At 51.2% G+C, this 25,710-nt stretch overlaps 8 protein-coding genes across 8 annotated transcripts; 2 read left to right on the forward strand and 6 right to left on the reverse strand.

Annotated features, from left to right (window-relative positions):
- The first annotated feature begins 2,338 nt into the window (after positions 1–2,338).
- Positions 2,339–5,499, forward strand: BDV14DRAFT_105484 (LIM domain-containing protein). The gene is made up of 3 exons (XM_073765574.1): positions 2,339–2,851; positions 2,910–3,047; positions 3,102–5,499. The coding sequence occupies exons 1-3, from the start codon at positions 2,737–2,739 to the stop codon at positions 5,234–5,236; spliced, it is 2,388 nt and encodes a 795-aa protein (XP_073625505.1). The 5' UTR covers positions 2,339–2,736; the 3' UTR covers positions 5,237–5,499.
- A 576-nt stretch (positions 5,500–6,075) lies between these two features.
- BDV14DRAFT_202695 (uncharacterized protein) lies at positions 6,076–8,464 on the reverse strand (the record flags this gene model as incomplete). Its single annotated transcript, XM_073774094.1, has 4 exons — positions 6,076–6,540; positions 6,601–6,756; positions 6,803–8,015; positions 8,091–8,464. 4 exons carry the CDS (start codon positions 8,462–8,464, stop codon positions 6,076–6,078), a joined length of 2,208 nt encoding a protein of 735 aa, XP_073625506.1.
- A 384-nt stretch (positions 8,465–8,848) lies between these two features.
- Positions 8,849–10,952, reverse strand: BDV14DRAFT_202696 (sulfatase family protein; the record flags this gene model as incomplete). Its single annotated transcript, XM_073774095.1, has 6 exons — positions 8,849–8,906; positions 8,973–9,376; positions 9,436–9,597; positions 9,651–9,862; positions 9,914–10,763; positions 10,812–10,952. The coding sequence occupies 6 exons, from the start codon at positions 10,950–10,952 to the stop codon at positions 8,849–8,851; spliced, it is 1,827 nt and encodes a 608-aa protein (XP_073625507.1).
- Positions 10,953–13,291: 2,339 nt separating this feature from the next.
- Positions 13,292–14,767, reverse strand: BDV14DRAFT_202697 (uncharacterized protein; the record flags this gene model as incomplete). The annotated part of the gene is made up of 1 exon (XM_073774096.1): positions 13,292–14,767. The coding sequence occupies one exon, from the start codon at positions 14,765–14,767 to the stop codon at positions 13,292–13,294; it is 1,476 nt and encodes a 491-aa protein (XP_073625508.1).
- A 1,200-nt stretch (positions 14,768–15,967) lies between these two features.
- Positions 15,968–17,644, reverse strand: BDV14DRAFT_202698 (TPR domain protein; the record flags this gene model as incomplete). The annotated part of the gene is made up of 1 exon (XM_073774097.1): positions 15,968–17,644. The coding sequence occupies one exon, from the start codon at positions 17,642–17,644 to the stop codon at positions 15,968–15,970; it is 1,677 nt and encodes a 558-aa protein (XP_073625509.1).
- Positions 17,645–18,237: 593 nt separating this feature from the next.
- Positions 18,238–19,962, reverse strand: BDV14DRAFT_202699 (DUF866 domain protein; the record flags this gene model as incomplete). The annotated part of the gene is made up of 7 exons (XM_073774098.1): positions 18,238–18,304; positions 18,389–18,544; positions 19,149–19,270; positions 19,331–19,459; positions 19,544–19,609; positions 19,669–19,783; positions 19,928–19,962. The coding sequence occupies 7 exons, from the start codon at positions 19,960–19,962 to the stop codon at positions 18,238–18,240; spliced, it is 690 nt and encodes a 229-aa protein (XP_073625510.1).
- A 237-nt stretch (positions 19,963–20,199) lies between these two features.
- Positions 20,200–22,691, reverse strand: BDV14DRAFT_178211 (putative FAD monooxygenase). Its single transcript, XM_073769543.1, has 4 exons — positions 22,654–22,691; positions 21,657–22,589; positions 21,304–21,597; positions 20,200–21,250 (listed from the first exon to the last, which is right to left on the reverse strand). Exons 2-4 carry the CDS (start codon positions 22,311–22,313, stop codon positions 20,291–20,293), a joined length of 1,911 nt encoding a protein of 636 aa, XP_073625511.1. The 5' UTR covers positions 22,314–22,589; positions 22,654–22,691; the 3' UTR covers positions 20,200–20,290.
- A 2,567-nt stretch (positions 22,692–25,258) lies between these two features.
- BDV14DRAFT_202702 (uncharacterized protein) lies at positions 25,259–25,708 on the forward strand (the record flags this gene model as incomplete). Its single annotated transcript, XM_073774099.1, has 1 exon — positions 25,259–25,708. The coding sequence occupies one exon, from the start codon at positions 25,259–25,261 to the stop codon at positions 25,706–25,708; it is 450 nt and encodes a 149-aa protein (XP_073625512.1).
- Between the last annotated feature and the right edge of the window lie 2 nt (positions 25,709–25,710).

Genomic DNA, 25,710 nt, shown 5'->3' on the forward strand with positions numbered 1-25,710 from the left:
CAAGCCGGTTCGCGCGAAGCAGAAATTCGACGTTAAGCTGGTGCCTGGAGACACTCTGGAGAATCGTTAGCATATCGCCAATCGTCCAATCATGAGTGTTCTCCCCAGTCTGGAGCAGACCCGCATTCCCACCTCCAGACGCTGACAGGACTCCGCCGGCCAGAGCACAACCAAGGTGTCGGAATTCAACAAAAACATGCAACCAGATAACGGTCTTGGGCGCCAGCATAAGACATGATGGAATGGATGCTTATAGTCCATACTCTTAAGGGCGGACTTGTCGAAATTTTGGTCAGCGCCTCACTGTCAGCCCTCCCGATGACGGGCATCATGCCGCTGGCGAAAACTTGGGGCCCCTTGTTGTGCGGAAAGCTCGGATGGGGTTCCATGGTTCAACTTTCCCGACAGCAACCTCCTGAAAGCTCCGGTCCGCCGCTCACGGCAATCATACACTGAAACGTAAGGCATTCCACATCACGTTTCCCGTCTCATAGAAAACTAGTCATTGCTGGAACTCGAGAATTTATGAGATGGCGGCCTCCTTGCTTATAAGAAGATCGTCTCTTTATGTTTTCGAGCCCAGAGCCAGTGCGTTCGCTAAAAAATCCAAGGATGGTGGAGTTGGCGCTCCTTGGTCTCTTCCTGCTGCTTGTGCCAAGGAGGTCTACTCGCGCTATACCCTTCAGGGTTGTATTCAAGTGAGAATTGACATGTAAGTAGGATCGTCTTTGCATGAACACCAAGAATAGGTTCGCAAACAGCTCAGTTTTCGTTCGATTGACCAAAACTCTCCTGCGAACTCCGAGGGCAGGAGTCAGGGGAATCGGAGACATGTCACGCATATAACTTGTTATCCTCGTCCAAATTTAGACATCACTTCCGCCACAGACCTTCGCGGATCGATCGACTGCAGTGGGCTGATCGACCAATCTCGAAACTTTGGCCATAGAGGGTCCAATGAGACTTCAGAGAACATAAGACCTCGCTGGCTTTGCTGCCTCACTGAGTCACCGTCTTCTCCCGAAACTCCTGAAAATCGAGGCCAGACAAATCGATACTCACAGATCTGCATGACGCTCACCTTTCGCCGCAATTGTGGCTAGTGCCATTGAAAAACAGCTCTCGTCAGTCGTCACTCGTGTATTCTCGGGACCTGACGCCTCTTGCATCATGATAGCAAACAGTCATGATGCTCCAGAGAGACCTGAACAAATTGGCTTGACCCTTCTGCGATGGCAGGGTGTCTACGATGGGACGATCAAATGCTAGAAGTCAGGGTAGGGGAACTAAATTTGCCAACCTTGGGGCCTAGAGTAAGGTTCTTAAGCTACTTTGAACACCAAGTGGTTCATTGGGTTCCCTTGACGGCCGATACCTCAGCTTGATGATCGCCCGACATGGAAGGAGTCGAGAAACCCGTCTGAAAGAGCCGGGCGCAGTTGCGTGCGTCGGAGTCCTGTGAGATCATCATGGAGTCTTTCCTTCATGTTGTCTGACGCCGATTCAGACCCTTGACCTGCATGAGTAAGTGCGAGTAACAGTTGAACGGAGTAAGCAGAGCTCCTGAACAAGCAAGAGCACCTCCGTTCCAAAACTGCCAAACCCACGTAAATCTTCAACTTCAAACATCGTCTCGTATATACAGTCTATACGCCCAATATTATCTCCATGAAACAATCCAGATGCGAATTCCCACGGAGAAACCGAAGTATAGATACTCCATCAGACGGAGGGTTCTTCCCAGGCAGGAAAAAGCACTAACAGGGCGGAAGGGGCTCGTGCAGCGCGCCTACGCCCAGCCCAGTCGGAATTCGGAAACGATATGCATGATGCGAGGCGAGAAATCAGATGCAGCAACAAAGTGCTGATGGAGTGACAGAGGGCCCAAGATGAGCAAAGCGCGGATGCGGTGGCTGTGGTTTGACGCTGAGTGGTTGAGCGGTCGGCCCCTGAGCGATCTGCAGAGGGATAGACGGCTCACTGAGTCGTTGGCTCGTTGCTCAGGGGCTAGTCGCCTGACTAGCCTCTTTTGGAGGATCGCGACTTGACTCCATCCGGATCTCTGCACATAAATGGTTCGCTAGTGGGGGTGGAACTGGAAAAGGGGTAAGAGGACGACGACGACGATGGTCTGGAAAGTGAACATCAGTTAGCATTTTGTATAGGATAGAGAATGCGAAGAATGCAGAGGATAGTACTGTACGAGGCATAGTGTCAACTGGAAAGACCCTGGTGCAATTGGGACGGTTGTAGAGATTGTGATGGGTAGCTGACGTGCCGGGAACGCGTGTTGCTCTCGGATGGTTCCTGCTCCTTCCTCGTCGTTGCTGCTTTGCGTCTTGAACCGCGCCCGCACGAGGCCTGTCGTTGGCTGAGGCCCACTCCCGCTATAATTATGGCGATTATCGATTTCTTGTTCTGTCTATCGCCCACTGCAATTGGCCACTCATTCAGAATATTAATTAATATTGTTGCTAGATCCCAAGGTAGCCTTTCTCGCTCTGGTAACCTGTCCCCGTTCACCTTCAATCAACACCAACACACCTCCATCCACTTTCAATCTCAACCATCTTTAATAATCCCGATCTCGACTGTTGGCTAGGACTGAAGGATCTGAAAACTTTACGATTTATTGTCTTGACGACTGGCACGACCGATGGTTGGATTCCCGAATCGGATGATTTTCTAACAACGGGGGAGTGAAAGGACAACTTTGAAGACGTCGCGTCTGTCAAGATGGCTGGAGGAACAGACTCTATGGGCGAGCTGCCCATGGTGAAATGCTCAGACTGTGGAAGTAATGTCGACATCCTTGCGATGGGCGACCACGTCTGCGCGAAACCAGCAAATGGTACTTCTGGATCCCATCGCCAAAAAGGAGTCAGTGCTCTTGCTAACTCCCCGCGCAGATACATCGCGAACACCGTCTCCTCCCCCACCTGCACCTCCACCCAAATCGGGTCTACGGAGACCAACGCTGGGGGCGGACGATGCGTGGTCAGCTAAGAGGGCAGAGCCGCCGTCAAATATTGATCCTTTCAAAGCGAGTATGTCTCCCGTCACACAACGTACTTTATTTACCTTTCAATAACCGATTACAGACCGACCATTCCTGCAACCAAATGATGGCAGTGATTCCCTTGTCCCGTCACCGCTGTCGACGTCCCCTTCGCGGTCACCGTTGCGAACATCTCCCTTACCGCAGCCTACATCAGCGAGCAGTGGCGAGGGTATACCGAGCTTTCCTTTACCGCGATCGATGTCTGGACGACGTGTGAACGGCATGACATTGAAGAATGATGCGATTTCTGCGCCTCTTGCGCCTTCGCCTGGATATGCTGACGCAATAAACCAAGATATGGACCGTCCACCTCATAGCGCAAACATACCACTTAACTCAAACGCACCACCGCCCCCGTTGCCAAAGGATGATGTACCGCACGGGCACCAGCACAGCGCTTCTATTGTCAGCCAAAGCAGTTACAGGACATCAATCGCGAGTACCCGATACGACAATCGGTATTCGAAGCGCTCAACCGCCTTCTCCCACCGGTCGTTTGGAAGCGTGGCAGTAGCTGGATACCGATATGAAGAAGATATTCCTCCAATTCCGCAATCGCCACCGAACCCCTTCCATCAACCAGTTTCAAATCCCTTCCACGAGTCAATCTTTTCAGATTCGTCTGTGTCGGATATCCCATCGAAGCGTCAAACAAAGAATGAGATTCACGATGGGTTTGACTTTGGAGGTTCGCAGCTCAAAGGAGACGACAAATCGACTGCCAGCCCGCTTCGCCTATCAGCCAACGCCAACTCGGACCGTCTCAGCAGTAACCGGGGGTCTTCTCGGGCATCCGCAGAGCTATTCTTCAACAGCCCGGCGCAGAGCACATACGGCCCGCCGATCGATTTACCGGACGAGTCAGACTTGCCCTCCGTTTCCCCAGTAGGATCCGGCAAGGTTGAATACAAGGCTTTCAAGCCCTCAGGCACGGACTACCTTCAGCCTAACCCTTCAGAGCAGAATGAGCGCGGGGAGCTGCAGAGGAAAAAGTCAGATGCTAGTAGCGAGAGTGCAATCTCAGTGTCCAATTTCGCTCGTGCTCTTGGTCTTGTTAACATTGATGATAATGTGGAATACTCTACGGCCTCTTCTTCGGAATCATCGCCTTCAGAAACAAGAAGCGGGACCTCATTATCTAGCATACATTCCGATTTCAGCATGGGCAGGGGAAAGCCGTCAGATCTTCCTAAACTTGGTCCCGTCGCCGAAGACCCTCGCAAAGAGAACCAGCAATCAAATTTTCTCGACGATTCGCACCACTCTGAAAGCCCTACTGCTCTCGAACCTCCGCGCATGCCCGAATCTCTCTTCAGCCCCGACTCCCCCACCGACCCAACTCTAGGCAAAGGCGGCCTATCTCTTATCCCCGAATACCCCAATGGCTCTGATGACTCGCAGTTGTCAGAACCGGAGCAAAAGCCAAGGCCATTAGCACGATCGGCGACAGAACCACCAGCCCGACCACCACAAGGTAAACCTAAAGGCCAGTGCCGGGGCTGCGGCGAAATGATCTACGGCAAATCCATCTCGTCCGCCGACGGTCGCTTAACAGGCCGCTACCACCGCGACTGCTTCACCTGCTTTACTTGCCGCCTCCCCTTCGAAACGAATGACTTCTATGTCTTCCAGGACCGCCCCTACTGCGCGCAGCACTACCATGAACGCAACGGCTCCGTCTGCGCAGGGTGCCACAACGGTATTGAAGGCGAGTATCTGGCGACCAACGAACGCCCCGGCCCCGGCCCGGCGAACGTCCAGAAATTCCACATCGAATGTCTCCGCTGCCGAACCTGCAATATCGATCTGCAGGGCGAGTATTTCGAGTGGAACGGTCTCGTATACTGTGAGCGCGATGCCCGTCGCGCTGCAGCCTCTGTCTCTCCGCACCGCTTACGCCGACCTACTATGCCCTCTTCACCTCTCGCTCCACCAGGCATGCCCATGCCCCCTCCAGGTCGCGGACGACCCCCACCACCCGGTTATCGCGGCCGTGGTGGCCGTGGACCCCGCCAACCTCCTGGCTCCTATGATAGCTATGGTCCTGGCCCCGGACCTGGTCGAGGATACCCCGGCCGACCACCGCCCTCGCCCAACAACCTAGGCCCACCACCATCAGCCGGTGGACCCCGCCGCTTCCCCGAGCGACGAACAACCAAATTGATGATGATATGATCGTTCCGTCTTTCTTTCTGTTCTTGTCCGACTTCATATCCAGGCGCTTTATCACTGATACACCGGGAGGCTTCCTTGTACATTTTTTCCTCTTTGCGCATATGCATGCATGTACCACCACTTACAGCACAGCACGTCTTTCGTTTACCTCGTTCATCACCTATCACCAATCCGCGTTATTATTGCGGCTCATGAGTCGTCCATGCCTCCGATGACTCATGTACACTACACCAGAACCCTGATTTCTGCGTCAAAATTCTTGTATCACCCGCTTTTTGGTTTCTTTCTGGTGTGGCTGGTTTGATTACTTGTCTGCCTTACTTACGCTTCTTATATATATATACCCCTTTACTTTCTTGTTCATATTTGCCTATACATATTTGACTTCCTACCTGCCTCGATTTGGTGGCAGTGGATTATATTCTCATCTTTCGCTACATATATTCATTCTATTACCACTTCTCATCTTCGCGCTTCTTCCTTTGGTGTTTGGATTGTTCGTTGTATATTGTTGCATCTTCCGCTGCTACGCATAATGTCTGGTCACTACCTTAGCTGGGGCGTTGTAAGTGGAGGTTTGGGGCTGAGGCTGGGATGGTGTACTTGTACGTCTGAAACAAATCAAATCATGCCGAAGTATATAGGTCTCTAGAGGCTCGTCCGTGTAGTCTTTTGTCGGTATTCCACCTCCGTGCAAGTGATACTGAGGGAGAACCGTTACCAAGATCGTAACATCTAGAAACATTTCTATCTAGAGCTAAGTGCTATTCTGTTCTTCAAGGATAGGGGTCTTGGGGATCATGTATAGAAACGGCCTTTCCTTTATGCTTTCTGATCAGTTAGAACTCCGGCTCCCTTACCCACTTTTCCTTCCCGTCTTCGTTCTCCTTATACCATTTATCGAGATCATAAGGCCGCCGAGTGATAATGCCGGCGACGTCAGCACGTATAAACCATTTGATCTGGGTCTCGTCGTCGATAGGCTCGATGTAGACATCCCTGTGCCGATCATTTGCCTTAGACTTGAGTTTCAGTATACCCTCGCCTTCAAATTTATTTATTTTCATTGAGTACTTGAGTTTGACATGGATGGGCGTCGAAGTGTCCGTATCGATGGCTTGCTGAGCCGTATTGAGATTGAGGCAATTGAGCACAACAGTGTAGCCCTGAAGCTTTTCGACGAATGGGAGATATCGCAGTTCAGGGAGACATATCACGATAAGGTCGCGCGATATAACATCGTCAACGACCCCGTCTAACTCGCGACAAAGGTGCTCAAGCACTTTGTCGGCATTCAGATTCGACTGCATCGCATTTTGGGTTAACTGGCAATGGCTTGCGTCTGTTTGGTAAAGGCCTCTTACCTGAATGTCAAGGAAGACCCGGAATCCAGCCATATAGCCGTGCGCAGCCAAAATGAGATCTTGCAGTCGCATAAGACCATGGTTGTCCTGCAAGTCTTCCTTGTCATAGGTTTTACATGCGTCAGACCAGTTCAAGCATTCAGGGATTTTTGTACCCTACTAAAGTCAGGATTGAGCTTCAAACCACGAGGGATGGACATACAGATTGTACAACAGGGTAGTTGTCCTCAGTAAGCCGGACTTCGACATTCACAGCAGTGCAAACCTGAGACCAGTTTTCATCTGCTCTTGAAGTAGTTCCCAGTCTTTCTATCACGCCGTGGAACGGTAACCCGCCATCGATCTGCAGAGAGTCCTGGTCATTCTTCGTTGTTGATTTGGCCCCCTGGACCGGATCACCCCCAGCGTCCTGCCCCCCTGCTGAACCGATGCCGTATCCTGCACCACCCCGGGGTAATCTGTCTGTTCTCATGTGATTGTCCTTGCCTGGGTGATCATTTGTCTCCCACGATATACTTGTTCTCGAAGATTTGCTCTTCCTGGATGAACCGCTCTTCTGCGAAACATCCTCATCATCAGACTCGTCGATAGACTGACTCGGCTCCCTCTTCGGGCTCGCCTCGCCAGTCGGGTGGATGGTGTCCTGGGCTGCAGGCTTGGAATTGTCTTCCACCACTGAATGTCGAAGTCCTTGTCCGTCTCGGGCTTGCTGCTCTGGCTCAGCCAGCTCTTCTTTCTGCCTGATGCGCTCTCGTTCACGCACACGTCTTTGCAGCCAATCAATCTCTTCTGCCGACCTTAGAAGGTTTGAACGAATGCTCCCTGATGTGCGAATTCCTGCAGCATTCGGATGAGCCGGAGTACGAGGCTGTGAGTCATGTCGCCCAGAATCAAACCCAACTCCAGGCGTCACATTATTGCCAGCCCCCTCGGTGAGTGGCAGCGGTGGTTGCGAATTGGATGAAGATAAAGCGCGTGCCGATGGGTCAACAGCCGATAGAGGAACAACGTTGGACTGTATCTGGCTCAGGTGATCATGAGTGGGTGTACCTTGGGGCGGGTACAGAAGTGGCTCCCGACTTATTGTTGCATGGAAAGGAGGGTCAGGCGGGGTTTCCTGCTTAGCATCTCCAGACAGTCCACTACCCTCGTCACTTTTTGCTGCCTTTAAGGTACGATATGGGTTATGGCCACTGACTCTGGGCTTTTGGCTTGGACATTGTTCGTGACCCCTACTGCCTTGGTCGCCGTCTTCCTCGCCGGCGTGCTCTTCCTGGACTTCAAGACCAGGCTCTTGGGCATCGCGGTTCCCTTTCTTCTTCTTGCCGAGAAGACCACCCCTATCTCTCAAGAAATGTGAGCCAGGAAACTGAGGATCAGTTTGATCACCGTTTGACCTTCTCCCTCCCTCACCTCTACACCCGAGTCACTAGTCAGTAAACTTTCCCATCAAGATCGCAACGTGCAAGAGGACGGGGACGAGAACAAACCCTCCATTCTGACCCCCATTCCCACCTCTCTTATCACCTCTACTCCCCGAAGGCCCAGGGCCAGAGTCAGGGACAGGCCCGCCTCCTTTGTCATTTCCCCCTCCACCATTATCATTTCCTTTCTTCGAAGACTGCCCTTTTTTCTTCTTTTTCTTCTCTTCCTCCTTCAGTTTCTTCTGTAAAGACTTTCGTCGACGTCGCTCTTTCGCCGTCTCATTTGCAGGGTCCTTGGCGAGGGCCCCATGAGGGGGATTTGGAGGAACAGTGGTGGTTGGAGACTTAGAAGAAGGGGTTTGTCGACTGAACATGTTCCTAATCCCGCGCCCAACTTTTTTAAACCCTTTGCTTATACGCCGGAAGCCGCGCGGCGCCATGGCAGTATAGATTCGGATTCCTTGTGGGCGACGGTACGGACCGCGAGGGGGGGCGAGGGCGAAAGGAGCCTGACTTCGGTTCTCCCTATCGATAAGATGCGCGTCGCGGTTGCTCTGGAGGGACGAATTAAGGTGTTGTAGGTGAATAACTTCCAATGAAATACAAGTCGATGCAGTAAACGAGTGTGGGGTGATAATAGTCGATAATATGTGAGCTACAAAAATACGAAATGATGGAGAGTTAAGATATCGAAGAACATTATCAAATTCGAATTAGGAAGGAGCCCTCATGAGCCCTTATTACTGTAGTGTAGCATGACATGACACATAAACAGGAAGGCACGCTTGCCCTAATTCCGACACCGGCTGGGTATCTCCGTCTTTCTACATGCCAACGAAGAGTACGTACATTGTCGCAGCGAAGGCCATGAATATCGTCGTACTAATTAAAGCCACAGTTAGATCCCAGAACAGAAAATCATGAAAGAAAACTGGTCAGGCAACTTACACATCAAACCCCCCCAAAACAGGCAACGACGCATCCTCATCATCATCATCCTCACCACCAACACCACCACCAATATCGCGACTCGTCTTGCTATACGTGTTAAACTTCTGCGGCCCCTCAGAGGCAATAATGTACCCCTTCTGACACTCAGTGTAACCCACGCGCGGCTGATTCGCGTAAAACGTGTCATACCTCTCATCGAGCGCGTCAACAAGGTTCTTCACGTCGCCGTTGGGATGGAGTTGGCCCCACGGGTCGCGGCATTGGTCTTCTGTGCATGATTTTAGAACCATGACTAGACCGTTTGCGCGCTGCATGATTTGGCGGAGACCGCGGCCGGCGATCTTGTAGTTTTGGTGTTTGCCGACGTTGGCGGCCATGTTTATTGTTTGGTGAGGGTCGTCCTGGATTATAGTCCTGAGTACTTGTATCATATAGAAGGTCGAAGTCTTGAGAAACGTACCTTCAAGTTGTAGAATTCGCGCTCACCCGAGCACCAGCGGGACCAGTAGAGGCTGTAGTCATCTGATATGAGACGGAGAGCTTTGTAAGTGTTCTGCTTTCCGATGTGGTTTTGAACGTCCGTCTGATTACTGATATAGCCGTAGATACCCTCAGGAACAGCCTACGAATTGTTTGTTAGTGTGTATTTAGATTAGGAAAAATGGGGAGACATACAAGGCCCCAGTACTCAATAGCCGCATGCTCAGTCTTGTTCTTAGCACTCGAACCAGGGTGGAGAATCGACTTTCCGTCCAATCCATCTCGCGTTGTTCCTGCGATATCGAGGAATGTCGGGGCAAGGTCGGTGTGGCTGCTAACAATGTCGACGGAAGAGTTCTCGGCAATACCAGGTCCGCGGATAATAAGTGGAACGTTTGTATCGGTATCTGATTCAGATTAGTATAGCCGTCTACAGTTGAGAAACATGACTATTTTACCGTATCCGCAGTTCTTCCCAGGACGCATGGCATGCTGTCCAAGGTGATATCCGTTGTCCGTAGAGAAGAAGATATAAGTGTTGTCCAGAACACCGGCCTCGTCTAGTCTGGTAACTAGAGCGTCGATCATCTCATCTACAGCCCGCAGAGCGCGCAGTCTCTTGCGCTGGAATTCGTCAATGTAGTCAACTTCCTCCTGACTCAGCTCTTCCAGGTCCTTGGTCCAACCGACAGCACCTTCAATGACGGTGTTGAAGCTCTTGTCACGGGGGATCTTGTAGTCCTTGAAGAGATCCGCGTGACGAGGAGTATACTCTGGGTCCCCGAACCAATGGGTGCCATCGGCCGTGGCCGAGCCGTTGGAGTGAGGCGCGTTGGGTGCAACAGTCAACATCCAAGGTGTGTCGGGGTCTTTCAAAGTATCGTTCAAGAAGCCCATTGCCTTGCGGAGCAGCAGGTCAGTACTGTACTCGCCAGTGTAGTCGACAGGTTTTGCGCCGTTGCGAGTCATCCTGGCGTTGTAGTAGCGGTAGGTGTAGGGGTCGAGCAGGAACTCGGACTGGTTGAAGCCCTTGACGTACGGCTTGTTGTAATTCTCGGGCGAATGACTGTTCCAGAGCTTTCCGGTGTACATGGTGTTGTATCCAGCCTCCTGCATCCAGATGGGAAGGTAGTTGTCGTTCCATCCGGCTGAAACAACCTTTGGATACCCACCATATGGTGGGCTGACATCAGTGACATTTGTGTTGTGAGGCATACGTCCCGTCCATATATTGGCGCGAGATGGACAACAGACGGCTGTTGAGCAGAAGTGTCTGTCATATGTGGTTCCTTTCTGAACTAGGAGTTCCTATACAGAATCAATTAGTATGCTGCATCAAGATGGGAGGGGAGGAACATCACGTGCCTGCAGCTTGGGCATTGTATCAAGACCACCCATGTACTTTCCCTGATCATCAGTAAGAATAAAAAGGATGTTTGACTTGGAAGCGGCAGTCGTCAGACTCCCGAGAATCAGCAGAGGCAGTAGGAGCTGCATGGTTGCGAGTCAAATCCAATAGAGAATCGAAACTGCTCAGACAAACGAACAATCCCGACCAGGACAGGATCCCCAAGATATAAGTAACCTGTCCCCTCAATTCGACCGTACGATCACAATCACAGTCACAATCAACAGCTACGTACGTATGTCAGTCCAAAGCTGCAGATCTGTTGGTGCGAGCGCCCCAGACAATTGCACCATGGACGATCTGCGACCCCCGAAATATTAAAACGGGGGACGGGCTGATCGGCAACGGAGACAAAGCTTGGCTTGTGAATGATCCAATCGTGAAGGGCAGGGAGTGGGCTAATCGATGGCGAAATATTGACGATCAATGAACAATACCTTCACGGAGCTCATGCTGCAATGGGTGATACGAGTGATGCAGGGCGGTTAGAACCCTGAAGGCCAAGACTGTGATAAGTACTATAGTGTTGATTGGATAATCTGATATGAAGACTCTTCATAATAGTAGAGTACTATAAGACAGGATCTAGAGCAATCTCATATTTATGTTCATACAAAGTAAACGCAACGGAAAGAAGGAGCAACTTAGGGCACGGCCGCGACTCCACGTGCAATCAACAATCAACACCCAGGCATCACGTAACCTGTCGCTAAGTTGATAGGACAGCAGAGCTTAGATCAGCCTCTTCTGCCGTGCCATGGCGAAGAGCTACTTTATTTCAGCCACGTTCACATCAAGGCATCCGACCGGCCGATATTCTAGGCTCTGCAGGGTAAATGCGCGTTGACGTCAGCTAATGTCGATCCGCGAGGTAGCCGAGTACATTGTCGGTCAGACGGGCATTCGCAGTACGAAGTCGGTAAATGTCGATATTGCTTTCATGCAGGTGCTGAGGAGAGGGGGCTTTGGTGTTTTGGTGAAAAAATCTCCTATCGGCTTGGTGTATGCCGGTACCCCTTCCGTAGCGGTTTCACGTAGAGCTCCTGCAGCGTTATGCCGAAGTCGGAGAAGCGCATTTACTTTATGAAGATACAGCTTTTTGAGACATTGAGGATTCAACTCCCAGTCTCCAAACTCGTGCATATGAGCATCTGTGATACTTGAGCTCCATGGTTTTCTTCTACCGTGAACTCAATCCTGAGCCTCAGAATAGGATATAGTAGCCAACAACAGCCACTATAAGGTACTTCACTTGCATGAAAAACACAGGAAGACGGCATGCCACCGGGATTGTTATGCTGTATTTCGGTATTCACTTCTATACTTGTGAAGCGAGTTGCTATCCATTCAACGAGCCGCTTACCCATTTAGGATACACCTGAGGCCTGCCCTGCATAAGGTACCCCTATACGACTAATAATGGAAATCATCTACCCTGGCTCGTGCATAGGTAGGTATTTTCTCAACAAGGTATACAGATATGGACCCCTCGACACTTTGCTACGTACAGTACCCAAATCATATTTACTACGTAGATCGTAGGAAATGATACTTCTCTAGGAAAATCCAAAAAATTCAAGACGGACTCAGGTACCGAGTCCTAGCGCTGCGTCATGGACCATGACTTGTGAACTGAATATCTTCATCTTCATTGTACCTGAATGTTTCCAACCAGGTCTTACTCCACAATAACTCCAGTAGCTAGTTCGATTCAACCCCTGGCCCTACAGACCATGAGTACAGGGATATCCTAAAAATCCTAAGTTAGTTCAAGACTGGAGCTTGCTAAGGCCATTCACCAGCTTCCTCAGAATAAAGTGTGCATCAAAGAAGTCATGACTAGACCACCAAGAATAGATCCATAAGTAATCGTCCTCATCCCACGGTTGATCTGCCGTACATTGTGCGCAGACTCCCTAACCAATCTTGAAATGAAGGAAACCACCAATTACATTCATATTCACAACCGTATCAGAATTCCCTCCGGGGGAGACTACAGAGCATATTCAGGAATTTCCGTTTTGATCCCTTCCGAGGTAGGTATGTCACTTAGGTCATTCGTAGATTCGATTTCACAGAGAGCTCGTGTAGAAACACTATATTAGTGACCATGCTGGAGAAAGCCGGAAGGACATCAGGGACAGGCTATTTAGGTTTAAGATCCTAGTACATGGAGTATGGAGAAGCGTAGGAGAGCAGATTGAAAAAGTTCCAATTCAAATGGTAAAAGTATTCATGCTGTGGCTTGAGTCGAAGCCGGGGTAGTAGGTAAGTCTATAATCCATAATCGTTCCATCATCGAGCGCGAGTAAAGGAGCAGCAAAATCGACGCCAGAATACCAAGAGGATGTCATCAAGACCCCATGTAAGGAGAAAACAATTCATCATGCCCGAATCATGCAGAACAAAGTCAAAACGCAAAATGCTATTAAAGCATAGTCATAGCACAAGCCCGATCCCGCAGATGAAATTGCACACTTGCCTTCTCACAAGCGTCTCTGAGCGGCTCTACAAGCTCATAATTTCTCGGTCTGATGACCCGTCCTCCTTCTCCGTTACTACCGTTCCCATCACCAGAAATAGGCTCATCTTCTTCATCGTCATGGAAGACACCCTCGATATCCAGACTCTGCAACGCCCCAAACTTCTTCTTTCCCTTCTCCCTTGCGTCGAGGACAGACTGAATCTGTCTCAGGAGGATAGGGAGCGTATTCTCCTTGCAACTCTCAATAAACAGAGTTTCAATAGATGTCGGGAGGACCTCGGATAGCGGGACAGACGGCTCAAATTCGAGCTGCCATTGCATATCAAGCAGATTCGGCAAACGGATTCTTAGATCTTTGAGCGCCTTGAAGTCTGCCAACGAGTCAAAGGGTTGATCGTAGCTTTCGTTGAGACCCTGGATCGTGAAGGGGAGATGCTCGCCGAGGTTGTCGAGATGGATTGTTTGGAGAGTGGACTTTTGCGTTGAGAGGGTGTTGAAGAATGCAGAGGGTTGAAAGCCAGAGGAGAGGAGGTGTGCGTCGGAGTGTTGGTATTTGAATGTTGTTAGGGATGGACAAGAGCTGAGAAGTTGGGAGAGACCGGTATAGCCGTTGCTTGTTGTGAGGTTGATTTCTGTCAGTGAGGGCGATTGGATCTCTGGTTCTTGTTGTCGCGGGCCTTGAACTTCTGGTGTTTCGCGAGTTAGTTCGTCGACGGCCCTCTCGTTCTCATCCGCGTCGCGTCGCTCATCAGCCGGGGGACAGTACTCGACCAACGAGTCAACAGAGAGCTTTTGCAGTTTCGGCATCGACAAGAATGGCATGACCTGCGCCGTTGAGAAAGTGCCCTTGACATCATCCTCCCCAACTGCCTGTTGCAGTGAAACCTCCCTCAATCGATGGAACGCCAGACGCCTCGAACTCGGCTTTTGTTGTTGTGTCGTCGTCGCGCGGTCAAATAATCGATCCAGATACCCCTTCGATTCCAGCGAATTCGGGTAAACCAGGTTGAGTTTGCTGACGTTGTGCACTGTTGAAAGAAGAAGCGCCGTCCATGCTTCGTCGACGCCAGCTACTAGGTTTCTCTCCCATTGAATGTGCTCTTCTGCTGTCGCGCTATGTGTTTTTGCGCATTGCGAGAATAGCGCGACGTCGTCTGCGCTTAGGATGTTGTTATTTTTCTCATTTTGCCAGGTGGTGAAGTCGAGTGACCTCACGACGCCACTGAGGCTCGGTCGCAGTAGAATCGCCTTGAGGAACGACTGGACTTGCGAGCGACTGCTCAACCTTGCTGAGCGATACAGCGACCGTGGAAATAGTTTGTTGAAGCGTCGATTAACGAGGATGGCATTGTATCGATCCTCGAGAATTTCCAGGTAATCCCCAACAAGGAGGAGGATGTCATCATTGAGGTTCTCCATACCGGAGGTCATTCAATTCAAATTGTGGTCAAAACAAAGACACAATCGCAAGGTGGATATGTCTGTCGTTAAGTATACCCACAACTCCTTGTCAAACACTCAAATGTCAACGTAAAGTCCCATCCGGAGTAGACAACCATTCTCGCAGAAACGATTTTTGCTGAACTTCAAAGCTGAACCAATGAAGCTCAAACAATCTCGGCTTCCAGAAAGGCAATCGAAGACTTATGGATCCTACTTATCCATCCACGGTTCCATCTCGGGTGCACTGCACGGCTCAGGAAGGACAGGCGAAGCCATCAAGCCAACGATGTAAGCTGTCGGAGCCCTGCGGGGACTTTTGCCGCCACAACGACGTCGTAGAGACGTAGACTCTCTCGTATTCGTGCAGATGGCATACATAGAGCGACGGTCCTGCATCGCATGCATGAAGACCCGTAATTCAGCGTTGAAGTTCTGACAATTGTAACTCCGCATACAACCCCTAATTAAATCAAGTGGCATAAGTGCAGCCACAAAGTCCACGCAATTCGCATGCGGAAGGCAACGCGAGACGGACTGATGGAATGGCGGGCGCTGATTCGATCGTCGAGTTTAAGATCTCAGTCGTTGTCGCGAATTTGGGTCGAGTGGGTATGAACAATTCGCCATCCGCCATCGATGGTTGTGGATCTGCCGCAGAAGAATTCTCATTTTCTGCTCTTTAGCCGTTCAGGGACAGATGTCCTTCGGAGGTTCGCCGACGGTGAAGGGGTGCCGAGAATATCCCGGTAGGTAATTTCTATTGTTTGTACTGTAGGTTTTGGCTTGTACGGAGGAGTCTACTCCAGGGTCCCAATGACGTGTGTATGCAGTTGGAGTTCACGATGTCTAGGGTACGGTGTAGCGTAGTAGACTAGCAGTAGTAAATGCAGCATGGAGATCGCTAGCCGCCGCTTGCGCCCGACCGGAGGATGAAATCGCTTCAGGCGTTTTACTCCGCATGTCGGTTTCCACATCGGATGATACCGCAGGTGTACACTGGTAGTTATCGTGAGATCACCGTTGAGCTGATCACGGCCGCCGGCTGCATGCCACACCTTGGCATCGATGGAAATGTTCTGCACATGCAGTAGTGAGTCGGAAAATGTACTCCGAAGGACCATGTGATAATGCTTGCCTACTCCTACGGAGTATACTGCATCGAGTTTCGCCCTAGATCTATGCAGTGGTAGTCTCCCTCCGACAAAAACAGCTCGACCGAATACTAATATCCGCCGTCGCAGCCGCAAACTTCAATTGCTGCTGTATAATCCGCGCCTCTGCTGTCCTCCCCAACCTCACCAAGCACTCATGGTACCCATGCAGCGACCAGACGTTATTCGGGTGTTGTAGCGCCCTAGGCAGGGTACCGTCCATACCTAAATCCGCCGCGTAGACAGCTGCTGCTTCCTCAATCTTCCCCTGCTCTAGCAATAGAGCGCCATATGCATGGCGCGTTGGCTGCATCCAGCCCCAGGGTTCGTCGTAGGGAAGTGTATCGTCTAGCTTTATTGATTCTTCGAGGTGCTCAAATGCAGAGGTGAAATTACCGCGTCGATACTCGAGTTCGCCGTCGAGCATTGCGGATGCGATTGTCAGGATGTCGGTGCAGGTGTTGTTGAAGAGCATTCTGCTCGTGGGGACTTTCTTGCGGCGGTCTTGGAAGATCTCGCGTTCTGTTGCTGCGTCTTCGACTTTCCCTGTTGCTGCGAATGCAACGCCCCGTCCGTAATAGATCATTGCTGCCGTGACGCAGTATAGGTCTTCATCAGCGGGAAGCTTCAGAGCAAGTATCTCCTCCCACCGCCCGAACCGAATCAACACGTGGATCTTCATAGCCAAAAACCCCTCTAACCAATCCGCCATAGGCGGCGATTGAATCCTTAGCAACTCGTCCGGAATCTGTTCTTCTAGCTCCTTCGCTGTCTCAAGCGCAACCATCGACTGACCCGCAAACATCGCTGCATAGATGCGGAAGTGGTAATTGTGAGCTCGGTACAGTGTGTAGAAGTTGACTGGTCCTGCCCTAGCAACAAACCGCTTATCCGACTCGATGGCTTGCGAATTCGATGATGTTGCGGCACGGTATTCGCCGCAGAGAATGTCTAGATGTGTAGGCATGTGGTTCAGATGACCTGCGTCAGGGACAAGGCCGCGCAGATGGTCCGCCACCACGAGGGCCTTCTCAGGTGCACCAGACATCTCCATGAGATGAATGTATAGATGTAAGAGACCGGGATGCTGAAGACCGCCCGGTAATTGTAGAGCTCGATCAAGCACATCCTTGATCTCAAGCGTCCGCGCGTTCGGCGACGGCTTGCCGGTTTTCAAGTCCCATAGTTCCCATGGCGTCAGGTTCATCAGTGAGTCTGCGTACAGCGCCGCGACGTCAAGGTCATCCGGGAACCGCTCGTAAACGCCCTGCATCGCATTCGCGTACCCCTGGTTCCACGTTGAACAGTCTGCATCTGGGCTCTCCTGGGGATACCGGTACTGCACAGCATCAATGATCGCGGCTTCGACGAACCCCAGATCCTGTGCGTGCTTCTTCGCATCCGCCGCAGCCTGATGTGTTCTCTGGACCGTCGCCGCAAGCTCAACCTCATCGAAGAACTGCCACGGCTTGTTATAGTTTGGACCTAGCGTATATGCGAGGCCCCAGTAGGCCATTGCGCAGTTGGGGTCATGATCAGCGGCATTCTGGAAGCACGTTGCTGCTTCTTCGTGGTTGAATGCGTATGTCCAGATCAGGCCGCGGTTGAACCATGATTGGGCGGCGGGGTTTGTGGTGCCTATTTTGCGGCTGTAGGTGCCGAGGTTGAAATATTCAACTTTTGACGAGGGTTTGGATGTCATTGTTTTGTCTTTTGGATATGTCGTTTGGTTAGAGAATGGGGCATGGTCCGATGTACTGAGTTGTTGATGGGAAGACGAGGGTGGGGCATCGGATGGCATCACCTTCTAGGCCGATGCACTCCAACAGAGCACAAGGTACGACTCTTCATACGTGCATAGAACTGGAGAAACATATGAAGTTTTCACCGCATATATTACTCTACGGCTAGATTTTCATACATGAACATTATCGCACAAATCAATGCCACTCAACACCGCATGGCGCGCCAGTTTAAGTCATTCACGCCTGTATGAAGCAGCGACGGCGAACCTCAATCACCCTCGACCATACGATCAATCGGCCTAATGCGCCTCAACTTTTCAGCCTGCCCGATCGGAAGAGACTGGCTAATTCCAAGTATTCCTGAATGCCATTATAGAATAAAACGTACGCCGCGAAGATATCAATGACATAGCCGAGTATCAGTATGCTTGTTCGAGGGGTAGTCCGATCGCATCGCCGCTGTCCATATCATATTACCAGGCGAACAGAACGAGAATTTGGTATATGAACGCTCTCCGCAACCGAATCCGTATCCGTTGTACCGAGTAATTTATCGTAATCCGAGGTCCGTCATCTCGACGTTCTCTGCTGATCCCATCCAGAGGATGTTGTTACACCTGTAAAGACCGATATTAGCCAACTCTCTTAAGATCCTGCCTGGCAAAACGGTGGTTCAAGCAGCCGTTGATGAGTAGACGCACCGAATGAGCACCAGACCCAGAGTCCCCGTCGGCTTTCCATCCATGAACTCCTCTGTATCCCGCAGCAGCACGTTCATGTATGAATCAATGCTTTCCAGTTGTCCCTTGTACTCTGTTTGACCCCATTTCAGGCGAACGATGACTTCGGTTCCGACCCTGCGCGCATGTTAGATGTGGACTTTCGAGATTGGGTGGTGGGATTTCGGGAATGTTCGCGGGCGTACCTAGCCTGGAGGAAAGGGCGGGGGTTGACGGGTTGAAGCTATAGCGACAATTTCAGTGTACATTCAAGTCGAATTTTGCAATAGGAAGTGAAGTAGATTGGGGACTAACACTCATGGCGGAAAGGTTCTGAGCGGTTTGCGGAGGTGAGAATGAAGGCTTGATCGAGAGAGGATGGAGCCAGTCCGTTCCAAAGAGTAAGTCGCAGCAAGAGTATCCACTTCAGAGATTGCTGCTCTGCTGGAAGAGGTATGTCACGATATTTGAAGCGAAACTCTGGTCAATTGCTAGAGGTCCTTCAGCGCCGGGAAAATGTGCTGGAGCTCGACGCGGTTCTTGCTGGCCCAATATGGTTTAGCGTGACACCACCGCCTTTGCTGTCGGCACTTACTTCATGCCTTATTTCTCAGGCTAACATATTGATGATGAGCTTTAAAGCTTCAATTGGATAGTTCATTATTTAGACAAGTCCGAATGCTACACTTCCCCAGTCACGCTCGCAATCATGCGGACGGTTTAAGCTCTTCCTAGCTCCCACGTAATCTCCTTAACAGCGACCTCGTCCCCAGCCTTCTCATCATAGTCATACCACTCTCCCTCACTCAAATCAATGCCCGTGAAAGGCGTGTTGGATTCTAATCCCTTCGCCTCCCATTCGCCCTGTGCATCGTTAGAATCCTTTCCTAAGACATACTAGGTAAAGAGTCAGGGAAAACAAACATCAGGCTTGAACTCCGTAAACTCCAACCCGCGACACTCAAGATCAATCACCTTCCCGCCCTTACGCTTGTCGTCTGCTCCAGCAGCATAAGCAATGGGTGCATTAAGAATAGACGCGGAATGGGTTCTCTGTGCGGATTGTTTCAATTAGTTCAGTCTGTCTTCAAGGTCCCCAGAACTCAGATACGTGGGTTCGACGATGTAGCTACGTACCCCGCAAAGCTTGCACTTCCAGACAAAATTTGCTTCTCCGCGGCTTCCGGGGATTTCGTGCGTTTCCTGTGTATTTGTTAGTCTCGATTTTGATAGTACAGAGAGTTAGGAAGTGGGTGACTCACGAAGCGGTTGAAGCTCACCCAGTTCGGGTGCGTTTCGCGGCACGAGGTACACTGCACCTTGAAGGTGTAGTAGTAGGGGTTTTCCTCTGTGTCTTGGGGGCGGAGGTCGGTGACGCTGGATAAGAGTTAGGTGGTGCTGGTTTCGATAGATATGTGATGATGAGGGGAGGAATGTGAGAATGTCATGGTGCGGGGAAGTTGCTCGCTGCGAGAATTGACAGAAAGAGCTATCCTCTGGAGCAGAGCAGGAATGACTTACCCAGTGAGCTCTGCGGTTAAGACTAGAGAAAGCATCTTGAATGGCTGCGTAGGATTTTCTAGACCTGCGGTGGTGGTGCGAGCTCAAGTGTTTGCGGCGGCAGTCTGGAGCGGGGCAAGTTGAAGCTTTTCGGACCGATGGGGAGAGGCCCGCAGTGTAGGTAGACGACACAACACGGTACCTATGCAATATACACTAGATTACTAGTTTATATGCGCTGTTTACGTGGACAATGTGAATTTGGAAATTCTAAATTCTGAATATGTACAGAAACGCCAAATATGCTAATGATCAAGCATAAAACAAAATCGTGTCAAACAAATATATACATGATCAAAGGGTATTGTAACAGCCTTCAAGAGATTACAGACGGCTCTGCTGGTCCTGTCCCAGAGGCTTCGTCGTGAACGTCCCGAAGTATGCATTGAGAGCATCAACAGTGCCGCTGCCCTCAGCCAGCTGCACAGTACAGGCAACGTGGCTGTCAGGGCGAGTAACAACGACACCACCCTTCTCAGGGTCGAATCCGAGCTTCTCGTGAGCGGCGTACTTGGCATCGGGAACCCTCACATCAGGAATGTCATCCGAGTAGATGTGGTGGCGGTAGTCACGAAGAATCTGGGGCACGACCTCCATGTCCACTTCGTTCTTCTTCTCGGCGTAGACCAAGCAGATAGTGAAGAGCTTAGAGTGAGGCAGGTGACGTTCGAAGAAGGAGACCTCGCCAATGTCAGGTCGACGGTATTCAGAAAGGAACGAGCGCTCCTTCTCGAGGTTGGCAGCGAAGTCGGCGATAGCCTTCTTGCTCTTTCCTTGTCTACCAGCGAAGACGAAGATGCGGAACGCGCCGTTGGCGGGAACTTCCTGCTCGAGGTGCACGAAGTTGGAATCGGCCAGGCGAGTGACGGTAGACGGCGTGAAAGACTTTCCGACGATCAGGTTGACACCAGGGACGTTGAACAGTGGAGACTGGGCGGGGTGGGTAGAGTCCCAGTTGAAGATGTTGGGCTGGTATGCGACACCATATCCGCTGGTGAATTCGCACGAATCCTTGAATGTCTTGACGAAGGGATCTTCTTCAGCACTCCGGCTGCTTTCAGCGCTGGCAGCGGAGCCGACTTCACCCGCGTTGGGGCGGCGCTTAGAGAACAGAGCAGCGTATCGGTTGTCGAAGTCGAGCAGTGTCTCGGCAATGTTCTTTCGCTCGGTTTCGTAGGTGCTCAGAATCTCGCGTTTGGCTAGTCCAGACTCAACAGCGTGAATCTTCCAGGCCATGTTGAGAGCATCGTGGAAGGCAGTGTTCATACCCTGGCCAGCCTTGGGCTATAAGGAATTAGCATGGAGAATATATGAGCTTGGTGTGTGGGTAAACTTACGCTGTGCGTGTGGCAGGCATCGCCTCCCATGAAGACGCGCTCGTCCAGTGTGTACTTCTCCGAGATACCCTGTCCAATGGGGTAAACAGAGTACCACTCAACGCGATCCCATTCCAGGTAGTATGGCTGAAGAATCTTCTTCGCGACGTTTTGGACTTCCTCGGCGGTAGCGGTCTTGCGGGGGTTGAAGTCGGGGTCGGTCGAGGACGCGATCTGGACGTAGAGACGGACCATGTTGTCTTCACGGGGAATGACCATGATAGATCCGGCATCAGAGTGAATAGTGCACTTGGTCTACATCATGCGCAATTAGCTATGGACAGACAGGAGATCCAAGGAAATGTTGGGCATACCTGAATATCGGGGAAGTCGGTTCGGACGACACCGTCCATGACACCCCAAACATAAGAGATGGGGTCCTTGTGGCGAATCTGAATACCAAGCTGCTCGCGAACAAAACTGCGAGCGCCCTCACCACTGAAGAGGTACTTCGCGCGAACGGTCTCAATGACATTGGTGTCCAAGCACTTCAGTTGAACCTGAACAGGGTAGTTTTCATCGCGCCCATCGTTTTCGAATCCAGTGATCGTCCAGGGTCTCTCGACACTTGTGCCGGCCTTCTTGATTTCGTCTAGGAAGACGGTCTCAATTTTACCCTGGTGGACAAGGGTGGTGAACGGATAGCGTGTGTCGATGAAGCGAGGGCAGCTGGGCCAGTTTCCAGTCCGTTGGATACCATTCCCATCAGCGCGCGGGTCCCAGAACGAGACGTCGTAGACCTTTGCCGGGGCGTAGGCCATGATCTGGCGCTTCAGCCCCAGGTTGCGGAGGATCTCGGTGGATCGCGGCTGAATACCATCGGCGCGACCAGTCGCGGTAGGCACAGGTCGGTTGTCGATGTGCTTCACTTTGTAGCCCCAGCGAGACATGCAAAGAGAGAGTAGAATGCCGACGGGGCCAGCGCCCACGATGACAATGTCATACTTCTTGGGGTAACTGTCGGATGTCATTATGGGGGAGACAGTAGCCGAGTTTCAAATCCAAATCAAGAACAATCGCCAAGAGCCAGACAAAAAGAGGTATCTACCTTTTGACACCAGCGGCTTTTGCGGATTCAGAAGATGGAGAGTGAGAAATAATCATCTTGTCAATGGGTCCAAGAGGTCATATATAAGAATTGGACATGACTGGGGAAAGCACGCCAGCTGCGATGGCAAGGCGTGACGGAGAACCACAACGGCAGTCATTTCGGCTGGATCGTGGAGACAAAGAAGGGACGAGAAAGTCTAGTAGGCTGAGCCAAAGAAGCGCACTGGGTTCAGGCCACTGCGAACTGGGGGGAAAGCTTACTGGAATCTGCGGGGAGGCAAGGCCAATGCCGGTGCATTTTCCGGGCGTGAGAAATGGGGACGCTATGGGCCTGAACTGGGGACGGCTAGCACTTCGGCATGTGGAGAGAAAGCACGTGACTTAACGGTCGGCAGCACTCACGGGATTTCCTGCCCATCAGCATCCCTCTCATTGGCTGACTGCTACAAACACCAACACTATACCGAGGATTTAACTGGTCTGCCAGTGCAACCAGCTTCAGCTAGTATTACGGGTCAAAAACCCTTCTGGCTTCACGTCTGACTGGCTCTAGGATACTTCATCCGCTAGACAGTTCCTTGCACAACTGCTTACGGACCATCTAGAGCATCATGCTCTGTGCCTTACCCTCCGAGATGACGGTCCTCTGATTACTCTGAGAGCACGGAGGCCATGCTCCTGTAGCCTTCAACCGCGTTGCACTGGCGCCCCTGGCCCGGCTGCCTCATTCTTCAATGACTCTCCGTCTTATCAACCTTGCGCTGGCCAGCATGTACCTACACCAGAACTTGGAAATCCCGTCCTCTACACCACTGCACAGCCTCACCCAAAACCTTATCTCCCGTACTTGACATCCCGCCAAGCTTTCTACCTTCCAGCAAGGTTAGGTACCGCTCCCCATCTCCGTCCCTGGTCGTAGCTACGGTGGACCCGCATGCCGTATATCCGATAGTCTCGGGCCCAGGATAAACCTGCTAATGTCCATTCCGCGGGCACTAGATCACGGCTTCTCCACGTCCTCCTACAAAGCTGCCCTGCTACATCAATACCGGGGAGCTCTCCGTGCCCCCGAGATAGGGTACAGGTCTTAACCAGAGTTTTGGAAGGGTAGTATATTCGGCCAGTGACGTCGTGGAAGGACTATACGTGCTCTGGAGAATCAACTTAGCGGCAGATCATGGCTGAGGAGTCGGTTTGTAGTTTACTCTGTCTATGATGAAAGGAGATTTGTACGGCATGCCGAGTTTGTGCCTCGTCGTCTTACGCTGTACCTGTGCGTATGCGGCCAGAGACTCGGCGATTAGGTCTCCCTCGGCCGAGTGTTACTACCATGCCGGGCTTCTACCTACCCTTTCTCAATAAACAACCTCGAACCCAAAACAATATCCCAGAACAATACCATTCCTATTGACGCGTCCCATTATCAATAGAACTCATTGTTCAATTCACTCAATTGTCCCCAGACGCGTCTCACTCTCATTGCAAGAATAGAAAACCCCCTCCCTCCCACCAAGCATCCTGACTCCCACTCGCTGCCTGTTATTCACCTCATCAATAACCCCACAACCCTGCAGCGAACAATAGGCTCTTTGCTCAATGGGCTATTGTCACTGACAATAGATCTCTGAAGGGCTTTGTCACCAGGCCATTGTTCTGAATAGGTGCTCTGAGCAGTCACAATAAACAATGCTGTTTTGGGTGTCGATGGAATACGTGACAGTAAGGTTGATCGAGAATGAATAGGAGGGATTGAGTGTAGATGATATAGAAGAGAACTCGTAGAGGGCTTCATCCTTTGTATACCGTACCTGATGATATTGTGAAGTTGAGCTTTACGTTGCTTTGCATCTACCGTTCTCGGATATCAGAATCATGATCAAAAGCAATTGCATTTTTCGATCAGAACGAGACAAGACGAGGTACCATATCTCAGTAGCCATACGCCGACTTCACGCCAACATGACGTCTGAGACTTGCAAAGTCCCTATCATGCTTGACCTCGAGTAAGTGTATTCTGCAGTCCCAACCCGTACGGACATTGCAAGGCTAATGAGGAAGCAGAGGCCTGACATACGAGGACATCGCCAAGCTGAACCCCTTCTACGAGGAGTACAGGACTTTCTGGGACGACCCTCGCGATATGTCGGCGTCAGACAACTCGCTCTGCATCGATGGGCTTTCAGACTCTTCTTCGCTCCCGTCAATGGCGTCCAACTTCGAGTTCCCTTCATCTTCGCCTTCGTTCCCTTCTCCCTCCATGGAAGTTGCTATGTCTCCTTCCTTCCGTGCTGGGCCTTCAATTCCTCGAAGCTTGAATGTCACATTCCACAGCGGGGGTCAGTATAGACCTACCTTCGACAAGCAGCATGGCCTTGAGTCGAGCCCAGTTGCTATCTTTGACGATGAGGAGTGCTTTCGCCGGCCGCTATCTCCTGTGCGTGAGTGCATTGAGGATCACGACTCCGGGATTGCCATTGACCCTGTCAATCGAGCACTTGGGTACGTGAGGCCTTCGCGCAAGCAGCTTTTCGGAGCGAATGGCTGGCTTGGCTCGTCTGCTATTCCGGAAGCGCCACTGCCCAAGGAGCCGAAGTACAAAAGCTTGATCGGTCTTGGAAAGAAGCTCAAGCAGCAGGTGGAAGGCATTGTAAGTTTCTCGTCACGGTCCGAGCAGATGGAGTGCTAACAAGACCAGGCTGTCGAGGCTGTCGACATGGTTAAAGCATACCCACTTCCATTCTATGGCCCCCGCCAGGCGAAGGTTCTGCCGACGCCAAAGATTGCCATCTCCCTAGACCCCACCGCGTAAGCCAAGCTCTACTTGGAGATGGAAGTGATGATATGCGTCTGTGCCAACCGCTTTTTCATGGAAGAGTACGCCGGCGGTCGCATCTCGAAAGAATCCATTCGAAAGGTCAACAACTTTTGGGGCTCGAAGAATCGACCGGAGGTGGTGGAGTTCCAGTACGACCAAGCGGCCCAACGCCAACTTATCCTACCCGACATTCGAATACTGCACTTAAACGGAGGGAGCTCAATTAATTCGGTGACGCTTCATTCAAACATTCATAACTGGAAGGCAGTCGTCAAGGAGATGAGCGTTCGGACATTCTGCGCTCCGGACAGCGCTATCCGCAAGCACATGCATGACATTCAGAAATTGCTGGACATGTTGGTTGCCCCGATCGCCGCGTTCCTCGCTTTTGAAGAGTTGCAGATGCGGACCTTGTTTTTGATGAAGGAGCAGCGGGCTAGGAATTATCTTGCTGAGGGTGGACGTAGTATGTCGCCGAGGGTAAGCTATTCAACGCATTGAGC

Source organism: Aspergillus stella-maris (assembly GCF_047715825.1).
Source record: "Aspergillus stella-maris strain CBS 113639 unplaced genomic scaffold BDV14scaffold_50, whole genome shotgun sequence".
Lineage (NCBI taxonomy): Eukaryota > Fungi > Ascomycota > Eurotiomycetes > Eurotiales > Aspergillaceae > Aspergillus > Aspergillus stella-maris.